This window comes from Choloepus didactylus, chromosome X, assembly GCF_015220235.1.
Source record: "Choloepus didactylus isolate mChoDid1 chromosome X, mChoDid1.pri, whole genome shotgun sequence".
Lineage (NCBI taxonomy): Eukaryota > Metazoa > Chordata > Mammalia > Pilosa > Megalonychidae > Choloepus > Choloepus didactylus.
The window spans coordinates 117,655,245-117,673,055 of NC_051334.1; the positions used below are offsets into that span (position 1 = coordinate 117,655,245).

General features: G+C 38.3%; 1 protein-coding gene across 1 annotated transcript; it reads right to left on the minus strand.

Annotated features, from left to right (window-relative positions):
- Nucleotides 1-843: 843 nt before the first annotated feature.
- On the minus strand, nt 844-2,545 carry BEX2 (brain expressed X-linked 2). The gene is made up of 3 exons (XM_037821731.1): nt 2,400-2,545; nt 1,833-1,914; nt 844-1,481 (listed from the first exon to the last, which is right to left on the minus strand). The coding sequence occupies exon 3, from the start codon at nt 1,474-1,476 to the stop codon at nt 1,090-1,092; it is 387 nt and encodes a 128-aa protein (XP_037677659.1). The 5' UTR covers nt 1,477-1,481; nt 1,833-1,914; nt 2,400-2,545; the 3' UTR covers nt 844-1,089.
- Nucleotides 2,546-17,811: the final 15,266 nt, after the last annotated feature.

The following is a 17,811-nucleotide window of genomic DNA, read 5'->3' on the forward strand; positions in this document are numbered from 1 at the left end:
GATGCTGGTGCTAACATTGATAATCAGGAAAAAGAGGTCTAATAGGGCATAAGCCTTTCTGTCACCAGTTTTCCTTCCCTTTCAGTTCCGGCCTTTCCCTTTTAAACTTCTGTCTTGTATGAGTTTGCCTTGTGTCTCAGGCACCTGGAGGGAGGGTTTTCGCATTGCTTAGGTGTCTAATTCGTGCCTGGGATTTGCGTTACATGACATTTTTACCTGACTATCCACTTTTCCCTTTGTTTCCTAAGTGCTATCATGTTCTTATATTCAAGAACAGGAGGTTAGGGCACAGCAGCAGAGGATGGACGTACCTACCTCTCAGCCCATTGGATATTTGTGAATACAGGGAAACCTAGTTTTTGGAACTTCCCCAAATAGCTGAAGGGAGTATCTAAAGATCTAAATCATGAATGTGCAGATGGAAACAAGGACTGGAAGAAAGCTCTCAAACTTGTTACCTCATTTGATACACTCAGCAGCCCTGGGAGGTGATTATTATCCTCATGTTACTGATAAATATGATGATCTTTAAAGAAACATGTCTCTTTTTATTATCGAGTTTAGTTTATCCTTCTAAACAAAAGATTCAAAGGTAAGCTAAAATTGAGGTTCTGACACAAGTGTTTAGTAAGTGCTTATATTGCTTTTGTAAGATGGTCAAACTCTTTAATCAATGTTTTGAAAAATGAGAAAATATAGATGAGCAAGGAGAAAATAAAAACCACTTATAATTCTACCATAAAAAGATAAACACTGCAACATTTAACTTTGTGTATTCTTACACTGGTTATGTTCATATGTAAACTATTTAAGATTTGAAATAAAAAAGAACAAATACAGATATTGCTTTTTAAAAGTGCTGTATTAACTTTGCAATATATAATGAGCATCTTTCCATGCAATAGATATAACTCCTTGGCTAACAGAAACTTACACACCAGTCAAAACCACAACATTCAATTAGAAGCTGGTAAAAGGAGACCCACCAGAAACAAGTAACATCAAAAAGTTTAAAACAAAGATCTATCAGAAAAACTTAAATTGAGAAAGCAGGGGTCTCCCTATCAACTTCAGGGAAAACATTAAGAATCATGGCACAAGGCAAAACTCATCATGATGGTCATGGTGAGGGGGGTCAGTGCTAACTGCCCGCAGACTATGACTAAACTGCTTTCCCCTCAGCTTTTCCAACAGCTCTCTCACGTCTTCCCTAATCCTTTCCATATTTTCTTCTCTCACCCTTGCCTGTGGTTCCCCAAACTTCTGAATCATGTCCCATCTATACTGCAGGATGGGCTGCCTACCGCGGAACCCCCTACGATTTCCTCTAGGCACGCAGTATTCATCGGCTTCCAAAGGGATGGCCAAAGGCTCTCCTTTATTAGCATCTTGCTCTTTCTCATCCTTTTCTTCATTTTCCTGGCAGGCATTTTCCACATTGAGTTTTTTTCCCGCCTGTTCCTTTTTGGACTCCATTACTCCTAGGAAAAAAGAGAAAAGAGAATGGACTGAATGCTTGGTGGACAGATCAGCACCGAGGACAGAGGCCCTACTACGCACCTTTCAAAATACAGGGTCAAGGATCTCAAAAGTTTTTTTAAATTTCCTTTTTCCCACCTAAGAGGCCTCGTGCGCCCTCTAGAGGACCCCCAACTCCGAGCCCCTCCTTCTCGATTTTCCTTCCCTCCAAGCCCACCATTTTTCCTGCAAATTATCCCCAGGCCTCTGCAGGCAGCAAAATGGAGGACAGGGGTGGGATAGAGTGGTTGAAGGGGGCCTCAGTGCGCATCCTCACTCCACCCACCTCCCCAACCACTGTCCCTCACACCGACCTGGGCCTATCCTGGCAGTCTCCTTCTCTTTCTCCTGATTCTCGCCGCAGGGTGCACCGCCGCGACCCTCAGACCCGCAGACCTGCAGATGGACGGGATTGGGGGGATGGGATTGCTGCAGCCGAGCGCTCGGCACGGATCCGCCACCGCGCCTTCCCGGTCCCGGGCCTTCCTCGCCGCTCTCGCCCACGTCTCCCGCCGCCACCCACAGCCGCCCCTCCCCCCGCGCTGTCCACCATTTTCCGCACCAAGGACGCGGCGGGGCGCGGATATCGGAAAAGTTCGCAGTGGTGAAAGAGGCAGATGCTTCCAAAGGGTCGTAGCCTCCGGACCGCGCCCTCCTGCAGGGCCGTCCAGCCCTCCGTACAGGGAAGGCTACCATTTTCTGCACCCAAACGCACCGGGCCGCAGCGGGGCTGTGGGGGCTGCAGTGCTGGACCGCCTGCAGTTTCTACGCTCCTCCGCTCTGGGACAGCAGGAACCTTGGGGGTGAGGGGTCCGCAAGTCGTGTGCTCCCTCCCACCTCGCGCCAGGGATCCCTTCCATCAATCACTCTGGGCCCCTTACCTGCCCACCCCTCCGCCTCCTATTCGGGGCCCGTCCCTGGCCCGCACGCCCTCAGGGCCACGGGGAGCAGGTGCCGAGAAGGGAGCGAGCGAAGGCCGGGTCTGACTCCAGAGGGAGGTGCGCGCGAGTGAGCGCTGGGAGTCACGCGAGACCTTCGTCACTGCGTGCGGCTCCGCCCCCATCCCAAGACCCCTCCTGTCTCTGGGAGTTGGACAGAGCCGACCCGGCCAGCCGCCCTTCACCTCCTTTCACATTCCTTTAACTTCATCACCCTGGGCCCTATCTTTCCCTCTTTGTAGATCCCTGGGCCCTTCTCTGACTGTCTGGGAAGGACAGCATCTTCTCATGGGGCTGTTGGCCATTTCTACTTCTTCTCTGGGGACTTGCCTCCTCCCTTCTTCTGGTCCCAGAACACAATCCACAATCCTCCACCCCACCAGCTGTCTTCTCTGCTACCAATGCTCACCATTTTCCTTCAACTACAATGCATGAGAGAGGTGTGTCAGGAAAATAGACATGGAGAGTGGATTTTCTTAATAGCTTTCTGTTTTGTTCCTTTATAGTTAAAGAATATCTCTCTCTCTCTCTCTCTCTCTCTCTCTCTCTCTCTCTCTCTCTATATATATATATATATATATATATATATATATATATATATAAACCCAACCACCTGTCTCTTCTGCTAAGTCATTTTATAAATATAGACTCTAAGGCAGCTGCTTTTTTAGAACTTGGAAAAGGACAGGGCAGCTGATGGCTCCTCTTGTGAGTGGTACCTAGACACATGAGGCCCTTCCATTAGGTGAAACAATGCACTTGTAGCACAACAGAGCCTTGTAGGGCTTTAAATGAACAAGATAAAGATATAAAAAATATCTTGCACAAAGTTTGGGCTTGGAAGGCAATAAATATGTCTTTCTTTGCAGATCACATGATCATGTATTTAAAGAACCCTAAAAGATCTACAAATAACCTACTATAGAACTACAAAGTGAATTTAGTAAGGTTGTAGTTACAAGGTAAATATACAAAAATCAATTGTATTCCTATATGCTAGTAATGAACAATTGGAAATAGAAGTGTAAAAAGCATATATCATTTATCATAGCTTCCAAAATCACAAAATACATAGGGATAGATTTAACAAAACATGTAGAAAACCTGTACACTGATAACTACAAAATACTGTTGAAAGAAACTAAAGACTGAAATAACTTGTAAAGATATGCCATGTTCAGTTCTCTCTTACCTATTAATTGAGTGCAATAAAAATCTCAGGAGGCATCTTGGTATAAATTTACAAATTTACTCCAAATTTATATGGAAATGCATAGGACCTAGAATAGACAGAACAATTTCAATTTAAAAAGATCCCACAACTGTGGAAGATTGTATTACCTGATTTCAAGACTTTAGATAAAGCTGTAGCAATAAAGGTATTGTAGTAATGGAGTGAACATAGACTTACAGATCAATGGAACAGAATAGGAAGTCCAGAAATAGACCCATACATATATGGTTAATTCATTTTTGATAAAGATGTTTTTATGTGTTGAATTATGCCTCCCCAAAAGATATGTTGAAGTCCTTACCCCCAGTTCCTGTGACTTGACCTTAATTGGAAGTATGGTCTTTGCAGATGCCATGCATTAAGATGAAATCCTATGGGATTAGGGTGGGCCCTAAATCCATCACTGGTGTCCTTATATCAGAGGAGAGGACAGACAGACACCTAGGGAAGACAACCATGTAAGGGAGGAAGAAATGGAGATTTGCTGCCACAATCCAAGGAATATCTAGGGCCACCAGAAGCTAGAAGAGGCCAGGAAAGATTCCTCAGTAGAGATTTAGAGAGCATGGCTGTACCAACACCTTGATTTCAGACTTCTAATCTCCAGAAATGTGAGGCAATAAATTGCTGTTGTTTTAGGCGACTCAGTCTGTGGTATTTTCTTTTGCAACAACCCCAAGGAACTAACACAGATGTCAAGGTAATTTAATGGAGAAACTATAGCCTTTTCAACAAATGGTGCTGGAACAACTGGATAACCTAGTAGGAAAAAAAGGAACCTTGTCTTTTTCCTTACACCATACACAACTCAAAATGGATCAAAGGCCTAAATGTAAAACCCCAAATTATAAAACTTCTAATATAAAACATAGAAGAAAAAATTTTCAACCATGGTGAAGATAATGATTTCTTTGATATTATACAGAAAGAAAAGAATGTAAAAGAAAAAAATGATAAATTGGACTTACTGAAATTAAGACTTCTGCTCTTTGAAAGACATGGTTAAGAAAATGAAGTGGCAAGCTGACAGAAAATATTCACAGTACATGTATCTGACAAAGGGTTTGTATCCAGAACATACATAAAGAACTCCTAAAACTAAAAATAAGAAGACAAAGAAGCCAATAAGAATGATCAAAAGATTTTAATAGACATTTCTCAAAATACATATACAAATTGCCGAAAATGATGTTCAACCCCATTAAGCAATTGGGAACTGTAAAATAAAACCAGAAAAAAAGCTATTGCATTAAAAAAATTTAGCTTCAATGTAGTTATTTTAGGTTATTTGGTTTTTCTTATGCCTTTGTTGATTGTGGTTTGTTAATTTTCTTGGGGTGTGGTAGGAACATGTTGGAAGCAATGTAATTATTTTAGATTATTTGTTTTTCTTAGTCCTTTGTTTGAATATGGTTTATTAATTTTGGGGGGGTATGATAGGAACATGTTGGAAGCAAAGTAGTTATTTTAGGTTATTTGTTTTTCTTAATGCTTTGCTTTGTTTTGTTTGAAATGTTCTGTTTTTTTTTGTTGTTGTTGTTTGCTAGTTATTTTTAATTTTTAGATAAAGTTAAAAAATTTAAAAAAAAGGAAACCGGCATCAGGTTGCCACAGGGGGGAAAAAAACCAGAATGAAATACAATGACACACCTATCAGAAATGCTAAAATTAAAGAGTTTCTCAATACCAAGTATTTTTAGAATATAGAGCAAATGAAAATATCATTCATTGCTGGGGAGAAGTTCAACCACCTTGAAAGACATTTTGGCATTTTCCTGAAAAGCTAAACTTACCACATGTTCCAGCACACTGTTGTTTTCCCAACAGAAGTGTAAACATATTTCCTCCAAAAGATTTGTATAAAGATATTCATTGCAGATAGCTCCAAAGTGGACACAATTCAAATGTCCATTGACATTTAGTGAATGAAGAAACAAAACGTTATATCATAAAGACAAATGAAACAGACCTACATATACAGTGACATTGATTTATGACAAAGCTTACAGTGTAGTGAAAGGAAGATGGTCTTCTCAAAAAGTAATACGGGGGCTGGGCAAGATGGCAAAGTGGTGAGGAGTGGAATTTAGTCTCTCCTCTATGGCAGCTGGTAATTAGTCAGGAATTGTATGAAACAGTGTTTTCGGGGTCTCCAGTGACCAGTCTCCACATGACCAGTCTATATCATGTGGAAAAGCTGAGATCACAGTGAAATCTGTAAGTTCCCCCAACCAGGGGTCTGGCACCCCTCCCCGTCCAGACTTCTCAGACTGTCTCACAGCTGGCTCCCTGAAAGGAAAAAAACAATCTGCTGGGAGCAAGAAGGGGGCTCAACACAGCCACAAAAGCAGAATTAATTAACAAATTCATTAATTAACTTTTAGAGCTGGGGGTGCCAGAGAAGGGCTGGGCTCCGGGTAGGGGGTGTCATGTACAAGGGGGCACCCATTCCCTGGATCCAAAAAGGCTGTTTTTTCCCCTACATTTTACCCCTCCTCCTTTCTTGCTCTCTGAGTCCTTATCTTTTTACCCTTCAATAACCTCCCTGGCAAGGTCAGAGTTAAAACTGTTGGAGAGTAATTATCCAGATAATAGCCTAAAGAGCATCTTTAAATACTCTATTCTGACACTGACAAAACTTCCAGGCTGGGGAAAGGCTTTAAAAGGGGACTTTGTTTTTTTTTCTTTCTTTCTTTCTTTTTAAAATAACTATTATAAATAGCTCTTTTCAGATATCCGCAACTGGCCTCTGAAGCCAGGAAATGGAGAGCTGAAATAGGTCTGACAGAGAAAGCAGTGAGCCTAGTGGGGGAGACAATTCCCTGAAGGACATGTAACTTCCCCAAGAAGAGTGGGGCATGGCCAACCTCAATTGGCAGCCAGCCCTCCATCAAGGAGCTCAGACCCCAGGGGCTGGAAATCAGAAAACAGCTTCAGGCAGCCCCACCTCCAACAGGGTCAGAGTCAGCAGGAACACTAAAGACACCACATCTACTTACACTGGTGAGGGAGCTGTGGGCTGGCAAGTGCAACCTGCTGGACAGGATAGGAAAAGCACCAAGTCTAGAGGCCTCACATGAGTGTCTCATTCACAGGGAAACTCTATACCTTCCTCCTGAGACCTGGGCCTCTCTGGACCTGGAAAACCTGACTGGGGTTGACCATATCTGAGGAGATCCTCTCACAAAAGGCTACACAGAGGCAGGGCAAGAAAGAGAAAAACAAGAGGTGAAAAATTCTGATCAACTAAATAGAAACTAAATTAGAGATCTAGAATAAGTTGAACTGAATACCAAAGGATAGAGGACAAAGCCAACCAAAAAGAAAACCCTAGGTAAAAGAGTGAAAATGAGCTCCAGAATAAACTAATCAAGAAAATCATATGCCTAGACAGCTTAAGATAATGAGCATTACTAGGAAATATGAAAATATGGACCAGCAAAAGGAAAAACTAACACTTCAACTGAGATACAGGATCTGAAACAAATAATTAACAATCAAACAGATCTTAGAAATCCAGTGAGTAGAGGAAGAAATTACAAGAGAAATTAGTAAATACCTCGAGGAAAATAACAATGAAAACACAACATATCAAAACTTATGAGATGCAGCAAAGGTGGCACTGAGAGAGAAATTTATTGCCTGAAATGTCTATATTCAAAGGGAAGGGAGAGCAAAAATTGAGGAATTAACTCTTTACCTGGAGGAACTAGAGAAAGAACAGCAAACTAACCTCAATGCAAACAGAAGGAAAGAAATAAGAAAGATTAGACCAGAAATAAATGAAATTGAGAAGAGAAAAACAATAGCAATGAGAATCAACAAAACCAGAAGTTGGTTCTTTGAGAAAATCAACAAAATTGATGGACCCCTAGCTAGGTTAACAAAAAAAAGAGAGTGGATGCAAATAAATAGAATCAGAAATGGGAAAGGAAACATAACTCCTGACCCTGCATAAATAAAGAAGATAATGAGAAGATACCCTGCAGAAATAAGATAATGAGAAGATACCATGAGCAACTATATGCTAATAAACTAGACCACTTAGAGAAAATGGACAACTTCCTAGAAAAGCAGAAACAACCAACATTGACTGGAGAAGACAAAGATGACCTCAACAAACCAATCACAAGTAAAAAGACTGAATCAGTCATCAGAAAGCTCGCAAAAAAGAAAAGCCCAGGACCAGATGGCTTCCTGTGTGAATTCTACCAAGCATTCAGGAAAGAATTACTGCCAATCCTGCTCCAACTCTTCAAAAAAATTGAAGAAGAGGGAAAGCTACCTAACTCATTCTATGAAGCCAATATCACCCTAATACCAAAATCAGACAAAAAAAGAAAATTATAGACCAATCTCTTTAATGAACATAGATGAAAAAATCCTCAAAAAATACTTGCAAATTGAATCCAGAAGCACATTAAAAGAATTATACACCACAACCAGGTGGGATTTATTCCAGGTATGCAAGGCTGTTTCAACACAAGAAAATCAATTAATGTAATACACCACTTCAATAAATCAATGCAGAAGAACCACATGATCATCTTGATCAATGCAGAAAAGGCATTTGACAAAATTCAACATCCATTCCTGATGAAAACACTTCAAAGGATAGGAATAGAAGGGAACTTTTTCAACATGATAAAGGCGATATATGAAAAACCCGCAGCTAACATCATACTTGATGGGGAGAGACTGAAAGCTTTCCCTCTAAGATCGAGAACAAGACAGGGATGCCCATTGTCACCATTTTTATTCAACATTGTGCTGGAAATGACAGCTAGAGCAATTAGGCAAGAAAAAGAAATAAAAGGCCTCCAAATTGGAGAGGAAGAAGTAAAACTTTCACTCTTTGCAGATGACATGACTCTATATGTAGAAAATCCAGAAAATTCTATAGCAAAGCTATTAGAGCTAATCAATGAATACAGAAAAGTGGCAGGCTACAAGATCAACATGAAAAAATCTGTAGTGTTCTTATACAAAAGTAATGTGGAACAAATTAAAAAATTCCATTTACAACAGCAACCAAAAGAATCAAGTATTTAGGAATAAACTTAACAAAGGCCACAAACGACCTATACAAAGAAAACTACAAGAAACTGCTAAAAGGAATTGAACAGGACCTAAAAAAAATGAAAGAACATACCATGATCATGGATTGGAAGACTAAATATAATTCAGATGTCGATTCTACCTAAACCTATTTATAGATTCAGTGCAATACCAATTAAAATCTCAATAACTTACTTTGCAGAAATAGAAAAGCCAATAACCAAATTTATTTGGAAGGACAAGGTGCTCTGGACAGCCAAAAATATCTTGAGAAAGAGGAACAGAGTGGGAGGTCTCACACCACCTGATTTTGAAGCATATTACAAAGCTACAGTGCTCAAAACAGCATGGTACTGGCATAAGGATAGATATACCAACCAATGGAATCGAACTGAATTTTCAGAAACAGACTCTTGAATCTACAGACAACTGATATTTGATAAGGCAGTCAATCCAAATCAACTGGGACAGAGCAGACTCTTCAATAAATGGTGTTTAGAGAACTGGGTATCCATTTCTGAAAGAATGAAAGAGGACCCCTATTTCACACCTTATACAAAAATTAACTTGAAATGGATCAAAGACCTAAACATTAGCGCTAATACCATAAGACTCTTAGAAGAAAATGTAGGGCAATTTCTTAAAGATCTTGTGATAGGAAGTTGTTTCCTAGATGTTATACCCAAAGCACAAGCAACCAAAGAACAAAGAGACAGATGGGGATTCCTCAAAATTAAACACTTTGTACATCAAAGGACTTTGTCATAAAGGTAAAAAGGTATCCTGTAAAATGAGAGACAATATTTGGAAACCACATGTCAGATAAGGGTTTAATATACCAAATATATAATGCAATCCTACAACTCAAGAACAGAATGACAACCCAATTAAAAAATGGGCAAAAGACATGAACAGACACTTTTCTGAAGAGGAAATACAAATGGCTCAAATACATATGAAAAAAAATGATCAACTTTACTGGCTATTAGGGAAATGCAGATCAAAACCACAGTGAGATATCGTCTCACACCTACCAGAGTGGCCATTATCCAAAAAAAAAAAACAAAAACAAAAACAAAAAAAAAAAAAAAACAGAAAATTACGAATGATGGAGAGGATGTGGAGGGACAGGCACACTTATTCACTGTCGGTGGCAATGTAGAATGGTGCAACCACTCTGGAAGACAATGTGACAGTTCCTAAGGAAGCTAAGTATAGATTTGCCATATGACCCAGCTATTCCATTACTAGGTATATACTCAGAGGAACTGAAATTTAAGATATGAATGGACATTTGTAAACTGATGTTAATAATGGCATTATTCACAATAACCAAGAGATGGAAACAGCCCAAATGTCCATCAACAGACGAGCAGATAAACAAACTGTGGTACATACACATGATGGAATATTATGCAGCTATAAGACAGAACAAAGACACAGAACATATAACAACATGGATGAAACCTGAGGGCATTATGTTGAATGAAGTTAGCCAGAAACATAAGGAAAAAAACTGTATGGTCTCACTAATATGATCTGACACTAATGAGCAAACTTTGAGAGTTAGAAGCTGATAACACAGGCTACCAGGAGATAGAAAGAGGGTAGAAATCAGGCATTTGATGCTGAAGGACTACAGAATGTTCAGCAGGATTGACTGTATAGAAACAGAAGTAGCATAATACTGTGTGATGATAGCACAATATTGTAACTACACTGAACAAAGATATCATGGGTAAAGCTGAAAGAGTTGGGCTAGGGACATGAATGACACCTGAGGTAAAGATAGAAGATAAATACTGGCACTGTTTAACTTAGCAAAAACTGGAGTGGTCAACGATTGTGACTAAATGTACAAATATAAAACTGTTCTTGCATGTGGGAGAACAAATGAATGTCACCCATGCAGAGTGTTGGAAAGGGGATGGTATTGAGGAGAAAAAATTTAATCAAAGCAAACTGGAGTCTATGGTCCACAGTAACATTGTAATATGCTTCCATTAAATGTGACAATGACAATATACCAAAGCTAAATGCATGTGAAAGGGGGATATATGGGAGGGATATGGGATTCTTGATAGTTGGTGTTGTTTTCTGACCCTACTATTATATTGCATTGTATGATATTTTATTTTTCTTTTCATTACCTTTTTTCTTATTCATTAAAAAAACTTTTTTTCATAGTAATCAATATATTCAAGTGCTGACTGTGGTGATAAATGCACAACTGTATGATGATACAGTGAATGACTGATTGTACCCTGTGGATAATTATATGGTATGTGAATATAGCTCTATAAAATTGTATGAAAAAATATAAACAGAGATAAAAGTCCTGGTGAAAACATGGAGAGAGGGATGGATATATTTACTGTTGGTTAGGAGGCAGAATGATATAGCCTTTCTGGAGGACAGTAGGGTGGTTCCACAGAAAACTAAGTATGTAGGTGCCTTAAGGTTCTGCTACCTCATTAGGGGGCATTTACTCAGAGGGTCCGAGAGCAGGGACATGAATGGGCATTTGCACACTGGTGTTCATGGAGAGAGTATGCATGATTTGCAATAGGTGGAAGTGGCCTAAGGGTACACTGACTGAGGAACAGAAGGGTGAACTGCTGTGTGTGCATACAATGGACTATTGAGCAACTGTGAGGAGTGAAGCTGTGAGACATACAAGGAGGTGAATGGAACCTGTAGACAGCATTTTGAGTGAACTATGCCAGAAACAAAGGCAAACACTATAATGCCTCACCAATATGGACGAACTACAATGTGTAAACTCAGAATTGAACATTAGAGCACAGCTTATCAGGGGAACACTCATTGTAATTGTCCCTAGATTGCAAGCTCTTACAGCAGTCACATCTATTCCTGAATTGTAATGGCTATCTCCAGATTCTGAGATGCTGATCCCTTTTTGTATAACCTGATTGATCCCTAGAACTTTGGGTATCTGTGTGACACCTGAAACCCAGAGCTAGACCTTGGCAGATATGAATGTCAGTATCAGCACATATAGCAACTGTTAAAAAAGCTGAAAAGGAGTCCAGACTTCAACTAGAGATATGAATTGAGCAGATGTGGTTAGGATTAGGGCAAATCAGACCAAAGGGCAAAGGACAATACTGACTGCATTTTAAAAGTTCAAATTCCATGTGAGATCAAGGGAAGAGATATTTAGTTGGTGCAAGATCTATATTTCCTAAACAATTTAACTCATAGAGTTTGTCCAAATACTGTAATTACATGGAAATTTTAATAGGAAGTGAGACCTGGTAGGTTTGCATAGGTTAGTGTGAAATAGAGACACATCCCAAAGTAATTTGTACAGAGGATAAAAATATATATGCAGCCCCCCCCCCCCAGAGGAGCTGGGAGAAAATTCAGAGGTGTTGGGCTTCCTCACATGAATTGTTGCTGATGTTCTCACAAACATTGAGGACTGGCACTTTGATGTGCTGTGCCCTCTATCACGGGACTTGCCCTTATGAAGCTCATTACTGTAAAGGAGAGGATAAACCTGCTTATAATTGTGCCTAAGTGTCTCCCCCTGAGTATCTCTCTGTTGCTCACATGTGGCCCTCTCTCTCTAGCTAAGCCAACTTGACAGGGGAACTCACTGCTGTCCCCCCTACATGAGATCTCACACCCAGGGGTGTAAATCTCCTTGGCAATATAGGATATGACTCCAGGGGATGAATATGGACTCAACATCATGGGATTGAGAACATCTTCTTGACCAAAAGAGGAATGTGAAATGAAAGAAAATAAAATTTCAGTGGCTGAGAGATTCCAAATGGAGCTGAGAGGTTACTCTGGTGGGCATTCTTATGCACTAAATACATAATCCTTTTTAGGTTTTAATGCATTGGAATAGCTAGAAGTAAATACCTGAAACTATCAAACTGCAACCCAGTAGCCTTGACTCTTGAAGATGATTGTATAGCAATGTAGCTTACAAGGGGTGACAGTGTGATTGTGAAAACCTTGTTGACCACACTCCCTTTATCCAGTGTTTGAATGGTTGAGTAGAAAAATGGTAACAAAAAAACTTAAAGAAAAATAGGGTGGGAGGGGGGAATGATTTGGGTGTTCTTTTTTACTTTATTTTTTTATTGTTATTTTCACTCTTCCTGGTACAAGGAAAATGTTCAAAAGCTAAATTGGGGTGATGAATGCACAACTATATGATCATACTGTGAACAATTGTACACTTTGGATGATTGTATGGTATGTGAATATATCTCAATAAAATTGATTTTTAAAAAAGCAGTACCAGGACTTTTGGATATCCGTAAGAGGAAATATGTATGTTAACCCCCACATTAAATAATACAAAAAATAAATGCCCAATGGATTGCATATTTAAATAGGAAAGATAAAAATGTAATTCTTGTGCAAAAAGCACTGGGGATCATTGTTATGACTTTGAAATAGGCAATGTTTTCTTCAAGAGGACACTAAAAGCTCTAACCATAAAGAAAAAATTATAAATTGCATTGTATTAATATGAAAAACTTTTGTTCATCAAAAAATACCATTATAAGAATGAGAAAGCAGCCTCAAATTAGGAAAAATTTGCACACATATATCTCACAAAGTACATATATTTCCAGTATGTAAAGAACTATTACAAATGAATAACAAAAACAGATAATCCAATAAAAATGCTCCAAAATTTTAAAACAGCACTTCATAAAATAGAATATCCAAATGTCCAATAAATATGTGAAAATATGCTTGACTTCATTCTTCAGCAGGGAAATGCAAATTAAAGCCAAAATGTGATACCACTAAATATTCCCTAGAATGTCTAAAATCATAAACATTCAACAGTTTGTGAGGAAGTGATACAATTAGAATTGGTACTACCACTTCGGAAAAGGATTTGGAAGAACATATTAAAACTAAATGTATGTATAGCGATGACCCAGCCATTCCACTCTAGATATACCCAGAATAGAAATGTGTTGATTTGTTTACTAAACAACATTTACACGTATGTTGTGGTAGACTAAATTATGTACCCCAATTTAAATGCTCTTAATAGTAATCCACATTCCTTTGGGAGTAAACCCATTGTAGATAGGATCCCTTGAAGATGTTATTTTGGTTAAGGTGTGCTGAAGTGAAGCAGGATGTGCCTTAATCTGGAATCCTGTAGTCCTTTATAAGCAAAGGAAATTCAGACATGGTCAGAGACAGCCATAGGGAGGAGCTGGAAATTGGAAATCAGTGGAACCTGGAAGAGAAAGGAGATGATATTGCCATGTGAAGGGAAAGCCAAGGAACCCAAGGGCTGCCAGCCAGCCAGAATGCTACCGGCACTGGTAGGAAGCAGAAGCAAGCTTTCTAGGCAATGACTTGATTTGGACTTCTGGCCTCTGAAACTGTAAGCCAGTAAATTCCTGTTGGTTAAGCCAGCCCATTGTGTGATATTTGTCATAGCAGGTTGTCAAACTGAGACATATGTACACAATAACACTTTTAAAATTGCCAATTATTAGCAATATCCAAATGTTCTTCATCAGAAAAATGTGTAAATTGTGGTATGTTTACCCAGTAGAATCCTATTCAGCAATAAAAATGAACAAATTATAATTACACACAATGTGAATGACTCTCAGAAAGATAATTTTGTGACAGAAAGAGTATGCAATATGTAATTCCATTTTTATGATCTAGACATAGGTGAAACTAATCTATGATTTTGGAATTCAGAGTACTGGCAGCCTTGGGTAATGACTGGAATGGAGTTTCTATTGTGTTGGTATGTTCGTTTTTAAATTTGAGTGCTAGCTAAATGGTTTCACTTTGTGAAACTTCATTGAGATATATACTTAAGATTTCAACATTTTTACATATATATTTTATACTTCATTAAAAGTCCACTAAATGCAAACAAAACAAACTGACATCATTATTCTCAAAGTAAATTGTTAAACTTTAGAAAAATATTCTCACTATTTGTGGAGATGTAATTCAGAACATTCTTTATGGGGGGTAATTTGATAGCAATTATTAAAAGTCTTAGAAATTTTGTACTATTTCATACCGTCATCCCATTTTTTACATTTTGTGCTCCAGAAAAATCATAAATGCATGGAAAGTTTTATGCATAAATATACTCTAGTAAAACATATATATATATTTAAAATAATGGGGAAAGCAAAATATGCAAATATAGAATATTTAGCTTAAATAAACTATTGCTTACTCATATAATTGATTTCTATAAAATATAAAAATAGGTTGTAATAGGCATTTAATGATAAAGAAAGCTTTAAATGACTAATATTTTAAATAATAAAAACTTAAATTATAAACATAATATTCAATGAGATTGTTATAAACACATGGTAGTTTGAAGCTGTTATGTACTCCAGAAATATCTTGTTCTTTTAATCTATTCCTGTGGGTGTAGGCCTATTGTGGGTTGGACCTTTTGATTAGGTTGTTTCAGTTGTGATGTGACCCACCTCATTCAAGGTAGGTCTTAATCCTCTTACTGGGGTCCTTTATAAGAAGGTAAAGGATATACAGAAAACAGAAATAAACACCCAGAGAAGCTAAGAGAGCCAGAGAAGCTGAGAACCAAGGACACACACAGAAGCTGAGAGAGGAAGCCACTGAAGCCAGAAGCTGAAGGCAATGAAACCCAGGAGAGAAGAACCAGTAGACATTGCCATGTGCCTGTCCATGTGACACAGGAGCTGAGGATCACTGGTAACCAGTCTTCTGGAAGAAGGTTTCATCCTTCTTCCTTAATTTGGACATTTTTCACAGCCTCAGAACTGTAAACTTGTAAGCTAATAAATCCCCATTTTAAAAGACAACCCATTTCTTGTATATTGCATTTCATCTGCTTTATCAAACTAAAACAGGACACACACACACACATACACACATATATAAACATGGACTGTAATAAATAAAATATAATCAATCCTGCGGGGAGGAATGTAGACCTGGCATCGTGGGACGGAGAACATCTTCTTGACCAAAAGGGGGATGTGAAAGGAAATGAAATAAGCTTCAGTGGCAGAGAGATTCCAAAAGGAGCCGAGAGGTCACTCTGGTGGGCACTCTTATGCACACTTTAGACAACCCTTTTTAGTTCTAAAGAATTGGGGTAGCTGGTGGTGGATACATGAAACTATCAAAATACAACCCAGAACCCATGAATCTCGAAGACAGTTGTATAAAAATGTAGCTTATGAGGGGTGACAATGGGATTGGGAAAGCCATAAGGACCACACTCCACTTTGTCTAGTTTATGGATGGATGAGTAGAAAAATAGGGGAAGGAAACAAACAGACAAAGGTACCCAGTGTTCTTTTTTACTTCAATTGCTCTTTTTCACTCTAATTATTATTCTTGTTATTTTTGTGTGTGTGCTAATGAAGGTGTCAGGGATTGATTTGGGTGATGAATGTACCACTATGTAATGGTACTGTAAACAATCGAAAGTACGATTTGTTTTGTATGACTGCATGGTATGTGAATATATCTCAATAAAATGAAGATTAAAAAAAATATATATATAATCAATCCTGATTTCTGAGTATGTTATTAGATATTAGAACAAGCAATTTCTATACATAAAACCACCAGAAACAAAAATAGAAGCAAATAACAAACTACTAAATATATGCACAAAATGTAGCTTGAATATATCTTAACCTCATTTTTTTCATCAGAAAAAAATTATCACTTTCTATCACTTCCTTCATAATTAACTTAATTGGTATTAGTTTGAGACACAAGCTAAGCTACTATAATTAAGGGACCCCAAAATACAAGAGTTTGCAACAAGAGGGAAGTGTATTTCTGTCACACAAGATGGTCCAGAGGTAGAAAAAGTGTTTTGGACAGGTGTATTTTTCTGTTACATCAGGTCATACTAGGACCCAGGTACCTTCTATTTTGTCATTATTTCATGTCCTTCTATTTCTTTTTAAATTTAATTTTATTGAGATTGTTCACATACCATACAATTATCCAAAGATCCAATGTACACAATAAATGGCCCATGGTACCATCATATAGCTGTGCATCCATCAACACAATTAATATTTTTCCAATTTTTAGAACATTTTAATTACTCCAGAAAAAAAATAAAGACAAAAAAGAAAACGCAGTTCTTCCCCTACTCCTAACCACCCCCCCTCCATTATTCATTCATAGTATTTGTATAGTACATGTTACTACTGATGAAAGAATGTTAAAATACTCTTAACTGTAGTAAATAGTTTGCAATAGGTATATATTTTTCCCATATACCCCTCTATTATTAGCTTCTAGTTATAGTGTCATACATTTGTTCTAGTTCATGAAAGAGATTTCTAAAATTTGTGCAGTTAATTATGGACATTGTCTACCACAATTTTCACTGTTTTATACATTCCCATATTTTAACCTCCAACTTCCTTCTGGTGATATGTGTGACTCTAAGCTTCCCCTTTCCACCACATTCATACACCATTTAGCACTGTTAGTTATTCTCACAATAATGTGCTACCATCATCTCTGTCCACTTCCAAACACTAGGTTCAATCTAGTTGAACATTCTGCTCATAATAAGCAGCTGCTCAACATTCTTTAGCCTTGTTCTGTCCTGTTAACTTATATTTCATGTCTATATGTTTACATATTATAATTAGTTCATATCAGTGAGACCCTGCAATATTTGTCCTTATGTGTCTGACTTATTTCACTCAATATAGTGCCCTCAAGGCTTCTTCATCAACTCATTTTTTAAAGATGGTTTTGTTCACCCACCATAGTTTCCATCCTAAGTAAACAATAGACGGCTCCCTGTATAGTTACATATTTCTGTATTCACCACCATCACCACTATCTATATAACATCTCCATTTCTTCCACAAAGAAGGAGGAAGAGTCAAAGAAGGTAAAAAGACAAAAGAAAAAGAAAAAGAAAGAAAAAAATGGCAGCTAAAAAGAAACAAAAGGAAAGAGAATTAAACTAAAGTTGAATAGTCAGCCAACATCACCAATGCCAAGAGTCCCATACCCCTTTCTCATGTCCCTCTCCTAAAG

Bases quoted from the DNA above. Each gene is read 5' to 3' on its own strand.
- BEX2 (XM_037821731.1), bottom strand. From the start codon at position 1,476: ATGGAGTCCAAAAAGGAACAGGCGGGAAAAAAACTCAATGTGGAAAAT.